Source organism: Pseudophryne corroboree, chromosome 10 (genome assembly GCF_028390025.1).
Source record: "Pseudophryne corroboree isolate aPseCor3 chromosome 10, aPseCor3.hap2, whole genome shotgun sequence".
Lineage (NCBI taxonomy): Eukaryota > Metazoa > Chordata > Amphibia > Anura > Myobatrachidae > Pseudophryne > Pseudophryne corroboree.
The window spans coordinates 81,428,240-81,447,477 of record NC_086453.1 but is presented as its reverse complement, the minus strand read 5'-3'; the positions used below and the strand labels follow the sequence as shown (position 1 = coordinate 81,447,477).

The 19,238-nt window shown below is 48.2% G+C and overlaps 1 protein-coding gene across 4 annotated transcripts in view; it reads left to right on the top strand.

Moving 5' to 3' along the window:
- FUZ (fuzzy planar cell polarity protein) overlaps positions 1–19,238 on the top strand; it is a 322,221-nt gene that overhangs the window by 193,112 nt on the left and 109,871 nt on the right. For 3 of the 4 annotated variants that reach the window (XM_063942537.1, XM_063942536.1, XM_063942539.1), the window contains one exon: positions 5,728–5,823. The exons of the other annotated variant lie outside the window; for it this stretch is intronic. In XM_063942537.1, coding sequence (XP_063798607.1) covers positions 5,728–5,823 — 96 coding nt within the window. The remainder of the gene's footprint in view (positions 1–5,727; positions 5,824–19,238) is intronic. 4 annotated transcript variants of the gene reach the window in all.

Below are 19,238 nucleotides of genomic sequence, written 5' to 3'. Positions count from 1 at the left end.
AAACATGGCCACACCTGCAGCAGCTTTGCTTATTGTTTTACAGGTGGCTCTGTAGCCAAGTGGTTAGGTTTCCGGCCACAGTGAACATTGTGTTTGCATGGACACTGGTTCAGATCCTGGTTTAACAGGTGTTTAAAAAAAAAAAAAAACCATGGTAGGACCTTTTTTGCTTTTAATGTTACTTCCTGGTTCTTTCTCGGAAGTTGCTGCCCTACAACACTTAGACTCTGGAGGAGCGGGGTGTTGTTAGGAGTTTAATTTATTAATTGTTTTGTACAGCATGACTCTACAGGAAGATTCACTATTGCTGGTAACCACATGCACGGTAATGCAGGTTTATACACACGTTACTTCCGTGGTGTACTTACTGGTTGGAGTACATGATCACTAAGTCTAAGGCATAATCAAACAAGCAGCTTCGCTGCAAAGTCGGTCACACAGTGTGTCGGACAAATACGAATCTGGGCCAGTGGCGCAATGTATAACGCATCTGACTATGGATAATAGGATTGTAGGTCGTCTCCTACCTGGCTCGTTTAAGTTGCCGTGATCGTATAGTGGTTAGTACTCTGCGTAAAGCAGACAGTTTCAGTTACATTGTTGCGGTCGATTTGCCGCCAGCCCTCATAGCACCAGGCCAGTACGTCAGGTTCTCAGCGAAGGCTGAACAATTTCCAATCAGAGACAATTGCAATATTGGGTGTTTTACTACATATCGGAGTATACCCTACACAGCAGTAGGGCTGTTGCTTCGCCCTGCTTTGGTAAGGGATGAGGTAACAAGGCTGTAGTGGCAGGGCATTCCAGTTCAGGTTTGCCCTAAATAAAGACCACCTTACACTGCTTGCTGCCTACAGCTTCTTTGGACGTTGGCAGTTGGTTCTTGCGTTTTCAGCTTCGCTAGTAGCGCATAACGTCCACTTTGGCTACGTTCCTAACAGGCGGAGTCCGATTCCAAACGAGATAGATCGCAGACCAAGTGGGGAGGAAAATCTGATTTCCTACCATTGTCTACGCAAATTCCTGAATGATTCCGTCTCAACGACTTCAATTCCTAGGTATGATTCTCAATATGGTAAATCAAAGAATTTACATACCCGAACAGAAAGTACAGGTAATTCGTCATCTGGTACAATTAGTGCTCAAGCCACGCACAGTCTCGGTTCACTTGTGCATTCGCCTATTAGACACAATGGTGGCGGCTTTCGAAGCGCTTCAGTTCGGAGGACTTCACTCACGTCCTTTTCAATTGGATGTGTTCGCACAGTGGTGGGCTCGCATCTGCAGATTTACTGCAGAAGTGAGGTTGTCTCCAAGGGCCAGAGAGTCTCTACTCTGGTGGCTCAAAGTACAGAATCTAACCGCAGGGAAACGGTTCGGTGCCTGGAATTGGATAATTCTCACGGCGAACGCAAGTCTCAGAGGTTGGGGAGCTGTAGTTCAAAATTATCAGCTCCAGGGTCTCTGGGCGGATCACGAAAGATTGCTGTCTATAAATGTCCTGGAACTCCGGGCAATTTACAATGCGCTATGACAAGTAGTGCACAGGCTGCAGGCTCAGGCTGTTCAGGTGCAGTCAGACAATGCGACAGCAGTCGCATACATCAACAAACAAGGAGGAACAAAAAGCCGTATGGCAATGCGGGAAGTACAGATGTGTCCACATACATCTTTGCTATATCCCGTCATGTATGGCACAGTTTTGCATGCTATATACTCGGAGATTTAGTCATGTCTTGTGTTTTTTTCTTAAATTTGCTTCCTTAATATGTTACTTTATACATATTCTTTTATGGCAAACAAAAATTTTAAAATTCATCCACTCGCTTTTCATGAAAAACAGTTTAGCTGTGTTTTGCATGTTGTGCCAAATTTGTAAAAAAAAAATAAAAAAATAAAAATGCGAAGATGTAAGTTGTCACATCTGTAGCTTGAATCCTCTATTGGGCCGAGTATCACCAAATGATATTGTCGGCAGTAGTCATTCCGGTAGTGGACAACTGGGAGGCGGATTATCTCAGCCGTCTGAATTTTCATCCAGGAGAATGGGCATTAAATCCAGAAGTATTTCACATGCTGGTCCAGAAGTGGAGTTACCCGCAGGTGGACCTGATGGCATCTCGCCACAATCATCAAACGCCCCAGGTCGTGTCCAGAATGAGAGATCCAAAGGCAGTGGCGGTGGATGCTCTCACAATCACGTGGCCATACAGTCTCGTGTATCTATTTCCACCGTTTCCGCTGCTCCCTCTGTGGCTAAAACGGATCAAAGGGAGTCCGTCACAGTTATACTAGTGACGCCTATTTGGCCTCGGAGAGCTTGGTTCTCGGATCTCCGCGGTCTACTCGCAGTCGGTCTTTGGCCGCTCCCACTACGTTCTGACCTGTTACAGCAGGGTCCATTCCTTTTACCCGATTTTAGCGCGGCCGCGTTTGACGGGGTGGCTGTTGAGACAGCCCTCTTAAGAAGAGAGGACATTCCAGAATCGGTTATTCCAACCATGTTACGAGCTAGGAAGCCGGTTACGGCAGCTCATTATTACAGAATTTGGCGTGCCTAGGTTAGATAGAGGTCTGAATTTATCCACACTAAAAGTGCGGATATCTGAGTTGTCCATTTATTTTCATAGTAGATTGGCCCTATTGCCGTCGGTTCACACCTTTTATGCAGGGTGTCCTCAGAGTTCAGCCTCCATTCACTCTACCTACTGCGCCATAAGACTTGAATCTGGTTTTTAGATTTCTTAGTCTTTTTATTATGAACTCTTACAACAAGTGGATATTAAATTTCTCACTTGGGAAAATAATGTTTCTTTTAGCCTTAGCGTCAGCAAGGCGTGTTTCAGATTGGGTGCTTTGTCGTGCAAACCACCGTATTTAGTGTTTCATGATGACAGAGCGGAATTCCGAGCGAATTCTGCTTTTCTACCAAAGGTAGTGTCATCTTTTCACATCAATCAACCAATAGTAGTTCCTATGTTAACAGGAGACTCTGGTAGGTTGGATGTGGTGCGCGCTTTACGCATTTATGTATCCCGAACGTCGACCGTTCGTAAGACGGATACGTTGTTTGCTCTCTATGATGCTGCCAAGATGGGTTGGCCAGCTTCTAGGCAGACCTTATCCAGTTGGTTTAAAGTGACCATACGTCAGGCTTACCTTCATGCTAGGTTACAGCCGCCTACATCGATAACAGCTCATTCCACACGTGCTGTGGGAACATCATGTTCAGCGAGTCATGGAGCTTCTACGACACAGCTTTGCCGGGCGGCTACATGGTCTTCGGTGCACACGTTTGTGCGCCTCTACAAGTTTGATACGTTTGCGGCATCAGCATCTAGCTTTGGCCGCCTAGTGTTACAAGTGCCAAACAGCTCTCCCGCCCGCGGGGGAAACTTTGGTACGTCCCAAGAGTACTCCAGTGACCCCTAGTGGATGAAAAAGAAAATAGGATTTTGGTACTTACCAGGTAAATCCTTTTCTTTGAATCCATAGGGGGCACTGGACGCCCACCCAGAGCAGTTTACCTGGTTTGTGGTAGGTTCAGTAGATCTTATGGTAACACACTTTCACCGACTGGTTCAGATTAACAAGTTATGGTGTCAACTGTTTAGTTGTCAGTAATGTTGGGTCAACTTTATTGTTGTCAGTTATGTTATATGTAATGCTCCATTGTCAACCTCTCTATCGCTCCTGTTCGGCTCAGTAAAAAAACACTGAGGTACTCGGGGATATGGAGGGGAGGTATAGTTCCAAAATTAATTTATTCAGTGCCTACTTCCTGTGGAAGCCGTCCATATCCCAAGAGTACTCCAGTGCCCCCTATGGATTCAAAGAAAAGGATTTACCTGGTAAGTACCAAAATCCTATTTTTTTTAGCAGTAGGGCAAAACCATGGGGGTAATTCCAAGTTGATCGCAGCAGGATTTTTGTTAGCAATTGGGCAAAACCATGTGCACTGCAGGGGAGGCAGATATAACATGTGCAGAGAGAGTTAGATTTGGGTGGGGTGTGTTCAATCTGCAATCTAATTTGCAGTGTAAAAATAAAGCAGCCAGTATTTACCCTGCACAGAAACAAAATAACCCACCCAAATCTTACTCTCTCTGCACATGTTATATCTGCCTCCCCTGCAGTGCACATGGTTTTGCCCAATTGCTATCAAAAATCCTGCTGCGATCAACTTGGAATTACCCCCATGTGCACTGCAGGGGAGGCAGATATAACATGCGCAGAAAAAGTTAGATTTGGGTGGGTTATTTTATTTCTGTGCAGGGTAAATACTGGCTGCTTTATTTTTACACTGCAAATTAGATTGCAGATTGAACACACCACACCCAAATCTAACTCTCTCTGCACATGTTATATCTGCCCCCCCTGCAGTGCACATGGTTTTGCCCAACTGCTAAAAAAATTCCAGCTGCAATCAACTTGGAATTACCCCCATTGTGCGAAGCACCATCTGCCCACACCTAGTTACGGCCCTGTGCAGCAGAGTCCTGTTATTACTGCAAATCACGTCAATAAGATATATTCAAACAGGGATATTTAATTACCCTCACTGACTGTCAGGTGTAAAGTATCGCCAGGAGGGCTATTAAATTAGCCCCGATAAGCCGGTGCGTGCCACGGATTTACGGGTATTTGTTTCACCTGCCTCCGGCATGCAAAGCAAAATCCCCGATAACAGCCCCGTTTTCTCCCAAAAACGGGGCTGTTTCTCTCGAAAACACACAGTTTTCGCTAAACCTGACGTTGCCGATGACGCGGCGGGGGGCGGCGCTTGGAGATCACATGATCTCCAAGCGCCGCCAGTACATATACTGTAAACGGGAAGCCAGGTCGATGCGACCTGTCTCCCGTTTACACAGCACGGTTTGCCGGGTTGAACCTGTGTTCAACCCTGCAAACTACCCGAGTTGGAATACCTGGTCACTCGACCCGGATTATTCCAATTCGGCCCTTTTACACCGTGGAGCAACACGGGTTATGCATGTTCATGTGCAATAACCCGTGTTATATGCTGGCGGTGTGGCTATGTCGCCCAGGATGAAATGGGACACTATAAGGGAGAAGGCAGAGTAGAGTGAGTGTTGGCTGCTCTTTCCTTTTTGAAGCTTCCAGAGACTCTTGAAGCATCTTGTGCTGGAGTGAAACTTCCACGATCATCACAGTGCCAAGAGAGAAGAGACACTGCAGGACGGGAGGGGGCAGACAAAACACAGACAGTATGCTTCAGCGCTGCCTCAGGGAAGGACTGCCAGGAGGCTGGAGCACATATTACAGTGAACAACGCTGCAGCGGGGGACAGTGGCGGTGCATACAACGAAGGGTGGACGCGGGCTGTGTGCCTACATGGCAAGTGCGCTGTGTTCCAGACACTGCTCGCCCACCCCTAGTTACAGCCCTGCAGCCAGTAATGTACTTATAACACTATCTATTCTATTTTTGTGTGGAATTGCGGTATAGAGTGATTGTACACACATACAGTAGTGTCTAAAATTGGAAAATTGCTTGTCAAGGCAAATTTTCCTAGCGTCTTGATAATAAACGGCATGGCGTCGTGCCAGATACCTTCTAATTAATCATTTTAATAAGTCGGTTCTTCTTGTTATCTCTGCCATGTACTTTATGTTTTGCTATAATGTACCATTAATGAGGTTGTAAAAGTGACCTTTAGAATATATTGTTTCTTAGATCTAGAATGTTTTTGCTTGCTCTTTTCAGGTCCCTCACAGATTGCTTACCTTCCAGTTGGTTCCTGGTGTAGACGCTTGTGTACTTTGCGGCCCCAGTCCTTCTCTGCAGAAGGTCGAGTCAGAGGTAGGGGGCGAACTCAGTGTTCTTACGTAGAACTTTTTTTTTTTTTTTTTTTAAATATGTGACGTCTTCATGCTTCCATAATATTTTCTTTTTATGTTGGATTTAACAGTTTCACAGATTTCCCCATCTTATTTACTGATATAGCTTTTGTCAAGGATGAGACGTATGGATAATAGGAAAAAAATAACTCCAATGGAGTATTTTGCGTAAATTGACCATTTAATCTTACTTAGCCCCGCACACACAGTGCCCCGCTCATCTACACACAGGGAAGGTAGCACACACACAGTGCCCCGCTCATCTACACACAGGGAAGGTAGTACATACACTGTTCCCCGCTCATCTACACACAGGGAAGGTAGCACACACGCAGTGCCCCGCTCACCTACCCACAGGGAAGGTAGCACGCACACACAGTGCTCCACTCATCTACACACAGGGAAGGTAGCACACACACAGTGCCCCGCTCATCTACACACAGGGAAGGTAGCACACACACAGTGCCCCGCTCATCTACACACAGGGAAGGTAGCACACACACAGTGCCCCGCTCATCTACACACAGGGAAGGTAGTACATACACTGTTCCCCGCTCATCTACACACAGGGAAGGTAGCACACACGCAGTGCCCCGCTCACCTACCCACAGGGAAGGTAGCACGCACACACAGTGCTCCACTCATCTACACACAGGGAAGGTAGCACACACACAGTTCCCCGCTCATCTACACACAGGGAAGGTAGCACACACGCAGTGCCCCGCTCACCTACCCACAGGGAAGGTAGCACGCACACACAGTGCTCCACTCATCTACACACAGGGAAGGTAGCACACACACAGTGCCCCGCTCATCTACACACAGGGAAGGTAGCACACACGCAGTGCCCCGCTCACCTACCCACAGGGAAGGTAGCACGCACACACAGTGCTCCACTCATCTACACACAGGGAAGGTAGCACACACACAGTGCCCCGCTCATCTACACACAGGGAAGGTAGTACATACACTGTTCCCCGCTCATCTACACACAGGGAAGGTAGCACACACGCAGTGCCCCGCTCACCTACCCACAGGGAAGGTAGCACGCACACACAGTGCTCCACTCATCTACACACAGGGAAGGTAGCACACACACAGTTCCCCGCTCATCTACACACAGGGAAGGTAGCACACACGCAGTGCCCCGCTCACCTACCCACAGGGAAGGTAGCACGCACACACAGTGCTCCACTCATCTACACACAGGGAAGGTAGCACACACACAGTGCCCCGCTCATCTACACACAGGGAAGGTAGCACACACACAGTGCCCCGCTCATCTACACACAGGGAAGGTAGTACATACACTGTTCCCCGCTCATCTACACACAGGGAAGGTAGCACACACGCAGTGCCCCGCTCACCTACCCACAGGGAAGGTAGCACGCACACACAGTGCTCCACTCATCTACACACAGGGAAGGTAGCGCTCACACACACACACACACACACAGTGTGCCACTCATATACACACAGGAAAGGTAGCACACACACAGTGCCCCGCTCACCTACACACAGAGAAGGTGGTATACACACAGTGCCCCGCTCACCTACACACAGGGAAGGTGGTATACACACAGTGCCCTACACACAGGGAAGGTAGCACGCACACACAGTGCTCCGCTCATCTACACACACGGAAGGTAGCGCACACACACACACACACACACACACACACACACACAGTGTGCCACTCATATACACACAGGGAAGGTAGCTATTCTATGAGATGAAGCAATATTCATAAAATTGGAACTGGAGACATCACTGAGAAGTGTGAAGCCCACGTTCTTTATTGTATGCAATTTAGTGAGCGCATTGAGTGTGCGCTGCAAGCTGCCTCCATAAACTGGTAATCCCTCTAGGCCTGCATAGAGCTGGAAAACCCCCAAAGTGCGCACCTCACATGTAAAGATGTATCTAAATACACCTGTCCTCTAATCTCTCCAAATAGCCCCATTTGGAAGTAAAGCAAAAAAAGCAAGTAGCTGTATCTGGAACAAACCATGTTGCAATGCAAGGGAACATTTATATTTTCTCTTACGTTCTAGGGGATACTGGGAATACATTTAGTACCATGGGTATAGACAGGTCCACTAGGTGCATGGGCACTATAGAAGTTTGATTAGGTGTGCTGGCTCCTCCCTCTATGCCCCTCCTACCAGACTCTGTTAAGAAAATGTGCCCGGAGGAGCCGGTCACATCTCTGGAAGCTCCTGAAGAGTTTTCTGCATTTATTTTCTGAGTTTGTTGTTTTCAGGCAGGACTGGATGGAACCAGCCCAACCTTAGGGGGGGGGGAACAGCCCAACCTCTCTCAGGGTTAATGGTCCCGTTCCCCACTGACAGGACACTAGCTCCTGAGGGAACTATTCGCAAGCCCCACCACGGCGAGCGTACATTCCCGCAGCACCCCGCCACCCCTAACAGAGCTAGAAAAAAGAAGAGTGGTGAGTACTAAGCCGGCATCCCGGTTAGCAGGTCGCCGTCCATTATGGCAGTATGAGGGTATGGAGACGCACTGCTTCTAAACGGGGCAGACTGCGTCTTCCGCTGTGTAAGGACACAGATGCTGAACAGCAGACACAGTACCCAGACTGGCAACATAGCCATAAAAGGAGTCTGTCTTCATTTTATGTACTTAGACACATACAGTCAGTATAAAAAAAAGCGGGAAGACCGCGCGCCATTGAAGGGGCGGTGCTTCACTATGAGTGGATCCAGCAGCTCACAAGCGCCATTTTCCCTACTGCAGCTGACACAGATGCTGACTGACAGGGACGTGCAGCTCCTCCGGAGAGACCACAGATTACCTCAGCGGTACCAGGGGGTCATAGCGGGGGGGGGGGGGGGGGAACCGTACTTACAAGCGTTCAAATTCAAGTTGGAGTCTCTGAGAGCAGTGATCTCAGGTCTGGTGGAGGGGGAATTCCTAGTGTCTCTGGATATCAAGGATGCGTACCTTCACATTCCGATCTGGCCGCCTCATCAGGCTTATCTACGGTTTGCGCTGCAGCACTCTCACTACCAGTTCCGGGCCCTGCCATTTGCTCTCTCCACAGCACTGAGGTTGTTCACCAAAGTGATGTTTCTACTCCGCAAACGGAGTGAACATACTTCCGTACCTGGATGATCTTCTGATAAAGGCACCGTCCAGGGAGCAGTTGTTGGACAGCATTGGCCTCTCAACCAGACCACTCCTGGATCACGGATGGATTCTGAACCTACCAAAATCTCACCTAGAACTAACACAGAGGCTTCCTTTCCTGGGAATGATACTGGACACAGAGTCTCAGAACGTGTCCCTTGGAAAAGGCAATGGTAATCCAGTCGATGGTTCGGGTTGTCCTGAAGCCAACTCTGATATCGGTGCATCTGTGCATTCACCTTCTGGGGAAAATGGTTGCCTCTTTCGAGGCGCTTCAGTCCGGAAGTTTTCATGCGAGGCCCTTCCAGCTAGATCTGTTGGACAAATGGTCCAGATCGCATCTTCACATGCACCAGAGGAGCCGTCTGTCGCAAAAAGCCAGGATCTCCCTTCTGTGGTGGCTACAGACTTCTCACCTAGGCGAGGGTTGGAGGTTTGGGATTCTGAATTGGATTCTGCTAACCACAGACGCAAGCCTCAGAGGTTGGGGGGGCAGTCACCCTGGGGGTGCAGTTTCAAGGAAGATGGTCAAGTCAGGAAGTCGTCCTTCCAGTAAACATCCTGGAACTCAGGGCTTTATACAGCGCCCTTCTGCAGGCCTCATCTCTTCTTCAGATTCAGGTCCAGTCGGACAGTGTGGCGGCAGTGACATACATAAACCGACAGGGCGGAACGAAAAGCAGAGCCGCAATGTCAGAGGTGTCAAGAATTCTCCTCTGGGCAGAAAAACACGCCATGGCGTTGTCGGTGGTCTTCATTCTGGGAGTAGACAACTGGGAAGCAGACTTCCTCAGCAGACATGACCTGCACCCAGGGTCGTGGGGCCTTCACCCAGGTGTTCTGGTGGTTGACACGTCGGTGGGGATATCCACAAATCGACATGATGGCCTCTCGACTCAACAAGAAGCTTAAGCGATATTGGTTCAGATCGAGAGACCCACAAGCAGTGGCGGTAGACGCTCTGACGACTCCGTGGGTCTACCAGCTGGTGTACGTGTTTGCTCCACTTCCTCTGAACCCAAGAATTCTAAAAATAATAAAAAGGGAAAAGGTTCAAGCAATCCTCATTGCTCTGGACTGGCCACGAAGGGCCTGGTATGCGGATCTTCTCGAGATGCTTCTTGAAGATCCGTGGCCTCTACCTCTTCGCGAGGATCTTCTGCAACAGGGCCCGTTCGTCTATCAAGATTTACCTCGGCTATGTTTAATGGCATGGAAGTTGAACGGCTGATTCTGATTCTAGCCAGGAGAGGAATTCCTGACAAGGTCATCCCAACTATGATCCAAGCCAGGAAGGGGGTAACGTCTAAACATTACAACCGTATCTGGAGGAAATATGTCTCTTGGTGTGAGAGCAGACAATATTCTGTGGTAGATTTCCATCTGGGACGTTTCCTGCATTTTCTGCCGTCAGGTGTGGATGTGGGCCTACATCTAGGCTCCATAAAAGTCCAGATTTCGGCCTTGTCTATTTTCTTCCAGAAACAATTGGCTTCTCTTCCTGAGGTCCAGACGTTCTTGAAAGGTGTTTTGCACATTCAACCTCCCTTTGTGTCTCCCACAGCACCTTGGGATCTTAATTTGGTGCTGCAGTTCCTTCAATTGGACTGGTTTGAACCGCTACAGAAGGTTGACGTAAAGTACTTTACGTGGAAGACTGTCACACTGTTGGCCTTGGCTTCAGCAAGACTTGTGTGTCGGAGTTGGGGGCGTTGTCTTACAAGAGCCCGTACTTAATTTTCCATGAGGAGAGAGCTGAACTCAGAACTCGTCAGCAATTTCTTCCAAAGGTGGTGTCCGCGTTTCACATAAACCAACCTATTGTGGTTCCGGTTGTTACGGACACCTCTGCTACTTCAAAGTCCTTGGATGTTGTGAGGGCTTTGAAAGTGTATGTAAAGAGGACAGCTCGACACACGAAATCGGACTCGCTGCTTGGTCTCTATGATCCCAATAAAATTGGGTGCCCTGTATTAAAGCAGTCTATTGCACGCTGGATCAGCCTCACTATCCAGCATGCTTATTCCATGACAGGCTTGCCAGTTCCGAAATCTGTACAGGCCCACTCTACTAGGCCGGTGGGTTCTTCTTGGGCTGCTGCCCGGGGTGTCTTGGGTTTACAGCTCTGCCGAGCAGCTACTTGGTCAGGTTCGAACACGTTTGCAAAGTTTTACAAGTTCGACACTTTGGCCTCTGAGGACCTTCAGTTTGGTCAATCTGTTCTGCAGGAACCTCGGCACTCTTTCACCTGGTTTGGGAGCTTTGCTACTTCCCCTAAATGGATTCCAAGTATCCCCTAGAGCGTAAGAGAAAATAGGATTTTAATTACCTACCGGTAAATCCTTTTCTCGTAGACCGTAGGGCAGTGTTTTTCAACCACTGTGCCGTGGCACACTAGTGTGCCTTGAGCAGTCTCCAGGTGTGTCGTTATAAAAGCACAGCCAGGCCCGTCAGTGTTATGCCACTACTGAGGCCCTGGAACGATCAGTACTGGTGGGTTTAGTGGTTGCAGAGCCAGTTCTAATTTTGGGCCCGGGCAGTGTTGGGCTCTTCTGGCTTTCTCAGATGTGGCTCAGGCGTTACCTATAGAGAAGCTGCAACATGACATCCTAGGACACGCAACTGCACCATTCATCACCATTATATTTCAGTGTGCCTTAGCAATATTTAATCTTGTTCAGTGTGCCACGAGTTGTAAATGGTTGAAAATCTCTGCCGTAGGGGATACTGGGCACCCGCCCGGTGCTTCTTTCTTCCTGCACTGTTACTTGGTTAAGTATTCTGGTTTGCTCAGCTGTTGCTGTTTCTGTTTCAAGTTTGGTTAGTATGGCTTTTCTCTTGTTCTGTGTGTGCTAGTTCGTAATCTCACCACTTTCCTTATCTATCCTTCTCTCAAACTATGTCCATCTCCTGGGGCACAGTTTCCTAGACAGTGTCTGTTAGGAGGGGCATAGAGGGAGGAGCCAGCGCACACTATCAAGTGCCCATGGCTTCTCATGGACCCGTCTATACCCCATGGTACTAAATGGATTCCCAGTATCCCCTACGGATTATGGGTAAAGGATAGTGTTTGTTTTTACACTTAGATTTCAGTTTGGGCACGCTCCACCCGAATTTAACTCTTTTTGCGCATGTCCATCTGCCCCACCTGCCGTTCTTTTTTATTTTTGCTGTACTTCTAAATCAAATTCTGGCTGTAGCTGTGCCATGGAAAATGCGACAAAGCTGCACCATGTGTCTATTTGGTTCAATAAATTACTCAATTGTGTCGCACTACTAATGTATATGGTGTATATGGGTGGTCTTAAGTATGCCACCGGCCGGGATCCCGGCCACCAGCATACCGGCGCCAGCATTGCCGACACATATTCTCCCTCTTGAGGGTCCACGACCCCCCTGGAGGGAGAATAAATAGAGTGGCGGTCATAGCTCGCCACCGAGCCCGCAAGGGGCTCATTAACGCTCGCCCAGCTGTCGGTATGCCAGCGGTCGGGATCCCTGCGCCGGTATGCTTGCCCCCGGGATCCCGGCCGCCGGCCACTCATACTACACCCGGTGTATATGTGTGCTACAGCTGTGTGGAAAATAATCTAATCTAAGAAAAAGACGAGACTGAGAGCGATATGACTGACCTGCTCCATAAATTCTGCCATCAAGCATTGTGCGAGTTTCCGTTGCTGCGATTGTGGGAAAAGTCCAAACACTAAGGGCCGTATTCAGTAGGGAACGCAAATGTCTGAAAATGTTCGTAAATTAGCGATTTATGGGCGTTTGCGCATCTGCAGCAGCCGCAGTGCGCGTACATTCTCATAGCGCTCGCATCCCGTAGGGTCCTTAGTCTCCGTACACTGCTAGTGTGTTGTTATGTGGCTGTGGTGTGAAAAAGACAATAAATGCTAAAGTATAAACTCAATATATCCATGGCGCAGCATCTAATATAAGTCACGCCATGTGTCGTGGTGATACAGCGCAACAACGCTAGTTGAATGAGGACACATCTGTGTACATCACATCAACCTCCTGCCTCCATAGTTTCCACCTTTTCATTCAAATTAACATTTTTATCGCCAATAATTCTGTCAGCTATGGCCGCATTCCTGGCTTTGACTAATCATTAGGAGGTGGCACCTGGGGAAGATTTTTGCTGTTTAGAACTTTTTGAAATGAGGCCCATTTTATGCAGGAGACAGGTGCGCTTGGGCCTCTTATGTACACTCTTCAGCTAATAATTTGAAAGCAAACTAGTTTCCATGTACAAACGCATCTTATCCGCAGTTATACAGCTGGAGCCCACATTGTCCCCCCTGACATTCTTCTTACCAATAAAACCAGATACATATTTGTTTCTGAGCATTTACTGCCTGTTTATTGACATGTTATCTTTTCGTGTTCTTGATCCTTATCTAGCAATACGGTATGCTAAGTCAGATTTCAACACTTCCTCCTGTTTCAAAGGTCATTTCCCTATACTGTACATGTTGGATTTGTAAGGTGTACGTAACACGGTGATATGCAATATTTCTTTATTGGTAGCTATTTTTATATTGCACATACACATATTGCACAGCGCTTGACAGGCATTTATTTCTGTTTAAAAAACATTTTTATTGATTCTAAACAAGGAATCAGTCTAACATGTCATGATAAATCATGAAAGGCAGAGATCATGAATAACGTGTGCAAAAGCAGAAAATGAAATTTACTATACACTTAGGTAGTCAAGAAATAACATGGACAAAGTAGAAGACATCAATTGAAAATTATGATGTAGCAATTTATTTACAGTAGATAGGCTGGATATGATATGCCGGCGACCGGGATGGCAGCGGTCAGAAGACTAACCGCAGCACTCCAATAGGGAGAATTCCGAAGAGCTAGGTACGTATACTTACCTTTCCCCCAATCAATCCCTCCCTAACCCTTCTTTTTCACAGCCTAAACCTAACTCCCTTCCACCCCCCCAAAGCCCCCACCCCCCTCCCGGCAGCCTAACCCTCCTCCCGCAGCCTAAAGGAGGGTACACACGGAGCGCTGTTCAGCTCATTTCTAAGCAATCTGACTAGATTGCTTAGAACATCGCTCCGTGTGTAGGGGGTCCCGCGCTTCGCTATCATCGGTGCTAGATTGGCACAATCTAGCATGAGCGGCCCCCCCATGTCCGTCCCCCCCTCGCTCAGGACATCACGCTGTGCTGAGCGGCGGGAGAGATGTGTGCTGAGCGGTCTGTACTAGAGCGCACATCTCTGGGGAAATCTCCCCGTCAGTACGGCCCTTAAACCTAACCTCCTCCTTAGACCGACAGGTATTTTATCTACCACTACAGATATCCTAGGCATACACTGTAGTCACAGTGTATGTCACATGATGTCGGTGCTCTGCCTTCGGGAAAGATACATTTTCCTGTCCCTTCTCATGTGAAGGAACAGGGAAAATGTCCGTCGGTCGGCCGCAGCAGGGCATACACTGCCCGATGAGGCAGTCTGGACACTTAGAAGATATTGCGTCAAACGGACATGCTGTACGATCTAACATGTCCGACTGATCGATATTTTCGGATCGCGGTCAGCTGCATACATGTTACAGTTATATAGGCGATCCACTAATATCAGGCGGATCCGCAAGATTATTATTGTGTGTATGCCCAGCAACAATCTAAAGGAATTAGTAAGTGGTCCAGTGGAGTTTACAATCTATATTCCTAAAACACTATGGTTTAGTTTTCATCTGAAACCTATTAACCTTCCAGTATGTTTTTGGAGTGTGAGAGGAAATCGGCACCAGGACAAAACACACTCAAATAGGGGAGAGAACATGCAGACTCCACACATATATGCCCTTAGTCGTGAACATGAAAATACATTCTGTCCAAGGGGCTCTTGTTTATATCACCACTGGTTTTGTCTGTCCACTGAGTGCCTCAAGGCTGTGCTCTTCTATTTACTCTGAGCACCCTTATCTTATTTGGACTAAAATGCTACCCTTGCAGAGGTGACATATACATTTCAGCATTCCAGACAATACCATGAAACTGAAATATTAGACTATCTCCATATAATCCAAGCACCCAATTTCTTGCATGTTATATAATGGGAAGGTCCCTATTTCTGCATGATGCTAAGGGTGGCGTTTGACTCCTCATTAGTCAACCTGTCACATAGTGGAAGCTGCCATGTTTTTCGGCAAATGTAATTTCTCTAACGTCCTAGTGGATGCTGGGGACTCCGTCAGGACCATGGGAATAGCGGCTCCGCAGGAGACAGGGCACAAAAAGTAAGCTTTTAGGATCACATGGTGTGTACTGGCTCCTCCCCCTATGACCCTCCTCCAAGCCTCAGTTTGGTTAAGTTAGGTTTTTGTGCCCGTCCGAGCAGGGTGCAATCTAGGTGGCTCTCTTAAAGAGTTGCTTAGAAAAAGTTTTTAGGTTCTTTATTTTCAGTGAGTCCTGCTGGCAACAGGCTCACTGCATCGAGGGACTTAGGGGAGAGAAGTGAACTCACCTGCGTGCAGGATGGATTGGCTTCTTAGGCTACTGGACACCATTAGCTCCAGAGGGAGTCGGAACACAGGTCTCGCCCTGGGGTTCGTCCCGGAGCCGCGCCGCCGACCCCCCTAGCAGATGCTGAAGATTGAAGAGGTCCGGAACCAGGCGGCAGAAGACTTTCAGTCTTCATCAGGTAGCGCACAGCACTGCAGCTGTGCGCCATTGTTGTCAGCACACTTCACACAGCGGTCACGGAGGGTGCAGGGCGCGGGGGGGGGCGCCCTGGGCAGCAATGTATAATACCTGTATGGCGAAAAATACATCACATATAGCCCTTGAGGCTATATGGATGTATTTAACCCCTGCCAGATATCACAGACTCCGGAGAAGAAGCCCGCCGAAAAGGGGGCGGGGCCTATTCTCCTCAGCACACAGCGCCATTTTCCCTCACAGAAATGCTGGTGGGAAGGCTCCCATGCTCTCCCCTGCACTGCACTACAGAAACAGGGTTAAAACAGAGAGGGGGGGCACTGATTTGGCGATATGAATATATATTAAAATGCTATAAGGGAGGAACACTTATATAAAGGTTGTCCCTGTATAATTATAGCGTTTTGGTGTGTGCTGGCAAACTCTCCCTCTGTCTCCCCAAAGGGCTAGTGGGTCCTGTCCTCTATCAGAGCATTCCCTATGTGTGTGCTGTATGTCGGTACGTGTGTGTCGACATGTATGAGGAAAATGTTGGTGAGGAGGCGGAGCAAATTGCCTGTAATGGTGATGTCACTCTCTAGGGAGTAGACACTGGAATGGATGGCTTATTTATGGAATTACGTGATAATGTCAACCCGCTGCAAGCCGGTTGACGACATGAGACGGCCGGCGAACAAATTAGTACCTGTCCAGGCGTCTCAAACACCGTCAGGGGCTGTAAAACGCCCATTTACCTCAGTCGGTCGACACAGACCCAGACACGGACACTGATTTCAGTGTCGACGGTGAAGAAACAAACGTATTTTCCTTTAGGGCCACACGTTAAGGGCAATGAAGGAGGTGTTACATATTTCTGATACTACAAGTACCACAAAAAAGGGTATTATGTGGGATGTGAAAAAACTACCTGTAGTTTTTCCTGAATCAGATAAATTAAATGAAGTGTGTGATGATGCGTGGGTTTCCCCCGATAGAAAATTATTGGCGGTATACCCTTTCCCGCCAGAAGTTAGGGCATGTTGGGAAACACCCCTTAGGGTGGATAAGGCGCTCACATGCTTATCAGAACAAGTGGCGGTACCATCTACAGATAGGGCCGTACTTAAGGAGCCAGCTGATAGGAGGCTGGAAAATATCCTAAAAAGTATACACACACATGCTGGTGTTATACTGCGACCAGCGATCGCCTCAGCCTGGATGTGCAGAGCTGAGGTGGCTTGGTCGGATTCCCTGACTAAAAATATTGATACCCTTGACAGGGACAGTATTTTATTGACTATAGAGCATTTAAAGGATGCATTTCTATATATGCGAGATGCGCAGAGGGATATTTGCACTCTGGCATCAAGAGTAAATGCGATGTCCATATCTGCAAGAAGATGTTTATGGACACGACAGTGGTCAGGTGATGCAGATTCCAAACGGCACAAAGATGTATTGCCGTATAAAGGGGAGGAATTATTTGGGGTCGGTCCATGGGACCTGGTGGCCACGGCAACTGCTGGAAAATCCACCGTTTTTTACCCTAAGTCACATCTCTGCAGAAAAAGACACCGTCTTTTCAGCCTCAGTCCTTTCGTCCCTATAAGAGTCATATCTGCCCAGGGATAGAGGAAAGGGAAGAAGACTGCAGCAGGCAGCCCATTCCCAGGAACAGAAGCCCTCCACCGCTTCTACCAAGTTCTCAGCATGACGCTGGGACCGTACAGGACCCCTGGATCCTACAAGTAGTATCCAAGGGGTACAGATTGGAATGTCGAGACGTTTCCCCCTCGCAGGTTCCTGTAGTCTGCTGTACCAATGTCTCCCTCCGACAGGGAGGCAGTATTAAAAACAATTCACAAGCTGTATTCCCAGCAGGTGATAATAAAATTACCCCTCCTACAACAAGGAAAGGGGTATTATTCCACACTATATGGTGGTACTGAAGCCAGAAGGCTAGGTGAGACCTATTCTAAATCTGAAATATTTGAACACTTACAAAGGTTCAAATCCAGATGCAGTCACTCAGAGCAGTGATAGCGAACCGGGAAGAAGGGGACTATATGGTGTCCCGGGACATCAGGGATGCTTACCTCCATGTCCCAAAATTTGCCTTTCTCACCAAGGGTACCTCAGGTTCGTGGTACAGAACTGTCACTATCAGTTTCAGACGATGCCGTTGGATTGTCCAAGGCACCCCGGGTCCTTACCAAGGTAATGACCGAAATGAGGATTCGTCTTCAAAGAAAATGGACGACCTCCTGATAAGAACAAGGTCCAGAGAACAGTTGGAGGTCGGAGTAGCACTATCTCAAGTAGTTCTACGACAGCACGGGTGGATTCTAAATATTCCAAAACCGCAGTTGTTCCGACGACACGTCTGCTGGTCCTAGGGATGATTCTGGACACAGTCCAGAAAAAGGTGTTTCTCCCAGAGGAGAAAGCCAGGGAGTTATCCGAGCTAATCGGGATCCTCCTAAAACCAGGAAAAGTGTCAGTGCATCATTGCACAAGAGTCCTGGTAAAAATGGTGGCTTATTACGAAGCGATTCCATTCGGCAGATTTCACGCAAGAACTCTTCAGTGGGATCTGCTGGACAAATGGTCCGGATCGCATCTTCAGATGCATCAGCGGATAACCCTATATCCAAGGACAAGGGTGTCTCTCCTGTGGTGATTACAGAGTGCTCATCTTCTAGAGGGCCGCAGATTCGGCATTCAGGATTGGATACTGGTGACCACGGAGGCCAGCCTGAGAGGCTGGGGAGCAGTCACACAGGGAAAAAATTTCCAGGGAGTGTGATCAAGTCTGGAGAATTCTCTCCACATAAATATACTGGAGCTAAGAGCAAATTTATAATGCTCTAAGCTTAGCAAGACCTCTGCTTCAAGGTCAGCCGGTATTGATCCAGTGGGATAACATCACGGCAGTCGCCCACGTAAACAGAAAGGGCGGCACAAGAAGCAGGAGGGCAGTGGCAAAACTGCAGGGATTTTTCGCTAGGCGGAAAATCATGTGATAGCACTGTCAGCAGTGTTCATTCCGGGAGTGGACGACTGGGAAGCAGACTTCCTCAGCAGGCACGACCTCCACCCGGGAGAGTGGGAACTTCATCGGGAAGTTTTCCGCATGATTGTGAACCGTTGGGAAAGACCAAAGGTGGACATGATGGCGTCCCACCCGAACAAAAAAAACGGGACAGGTATTGCGCCAGGTCACGAGACCTTCAGGCGATAGCTGTGGACGTCCTGGTAACACCGTGGGTGTAACAGTCGGTGTATGTGTTCCCTCCTCTGCTTCTCATAACCAAAGTATTGAGAATTATAAGACGTAGAGGAGTAAGAACTATACTCGTGGCTCCGGATTGGCCAAGAGGGACTTGGTACCCGGAACTTCAAGAGATGCTCACAGAGGACTAATGGCCTCGGGAGCTAAGAAGGGACTTGCTTCAGCAAGTACCATGTCTGTTCCAAGACTTACCGCGGCTGCGTTTGACGGCATGGCGGTTGAACGCCGGATCCTAAGGGAAAAGGCATTTCGGAAGACGTCATAC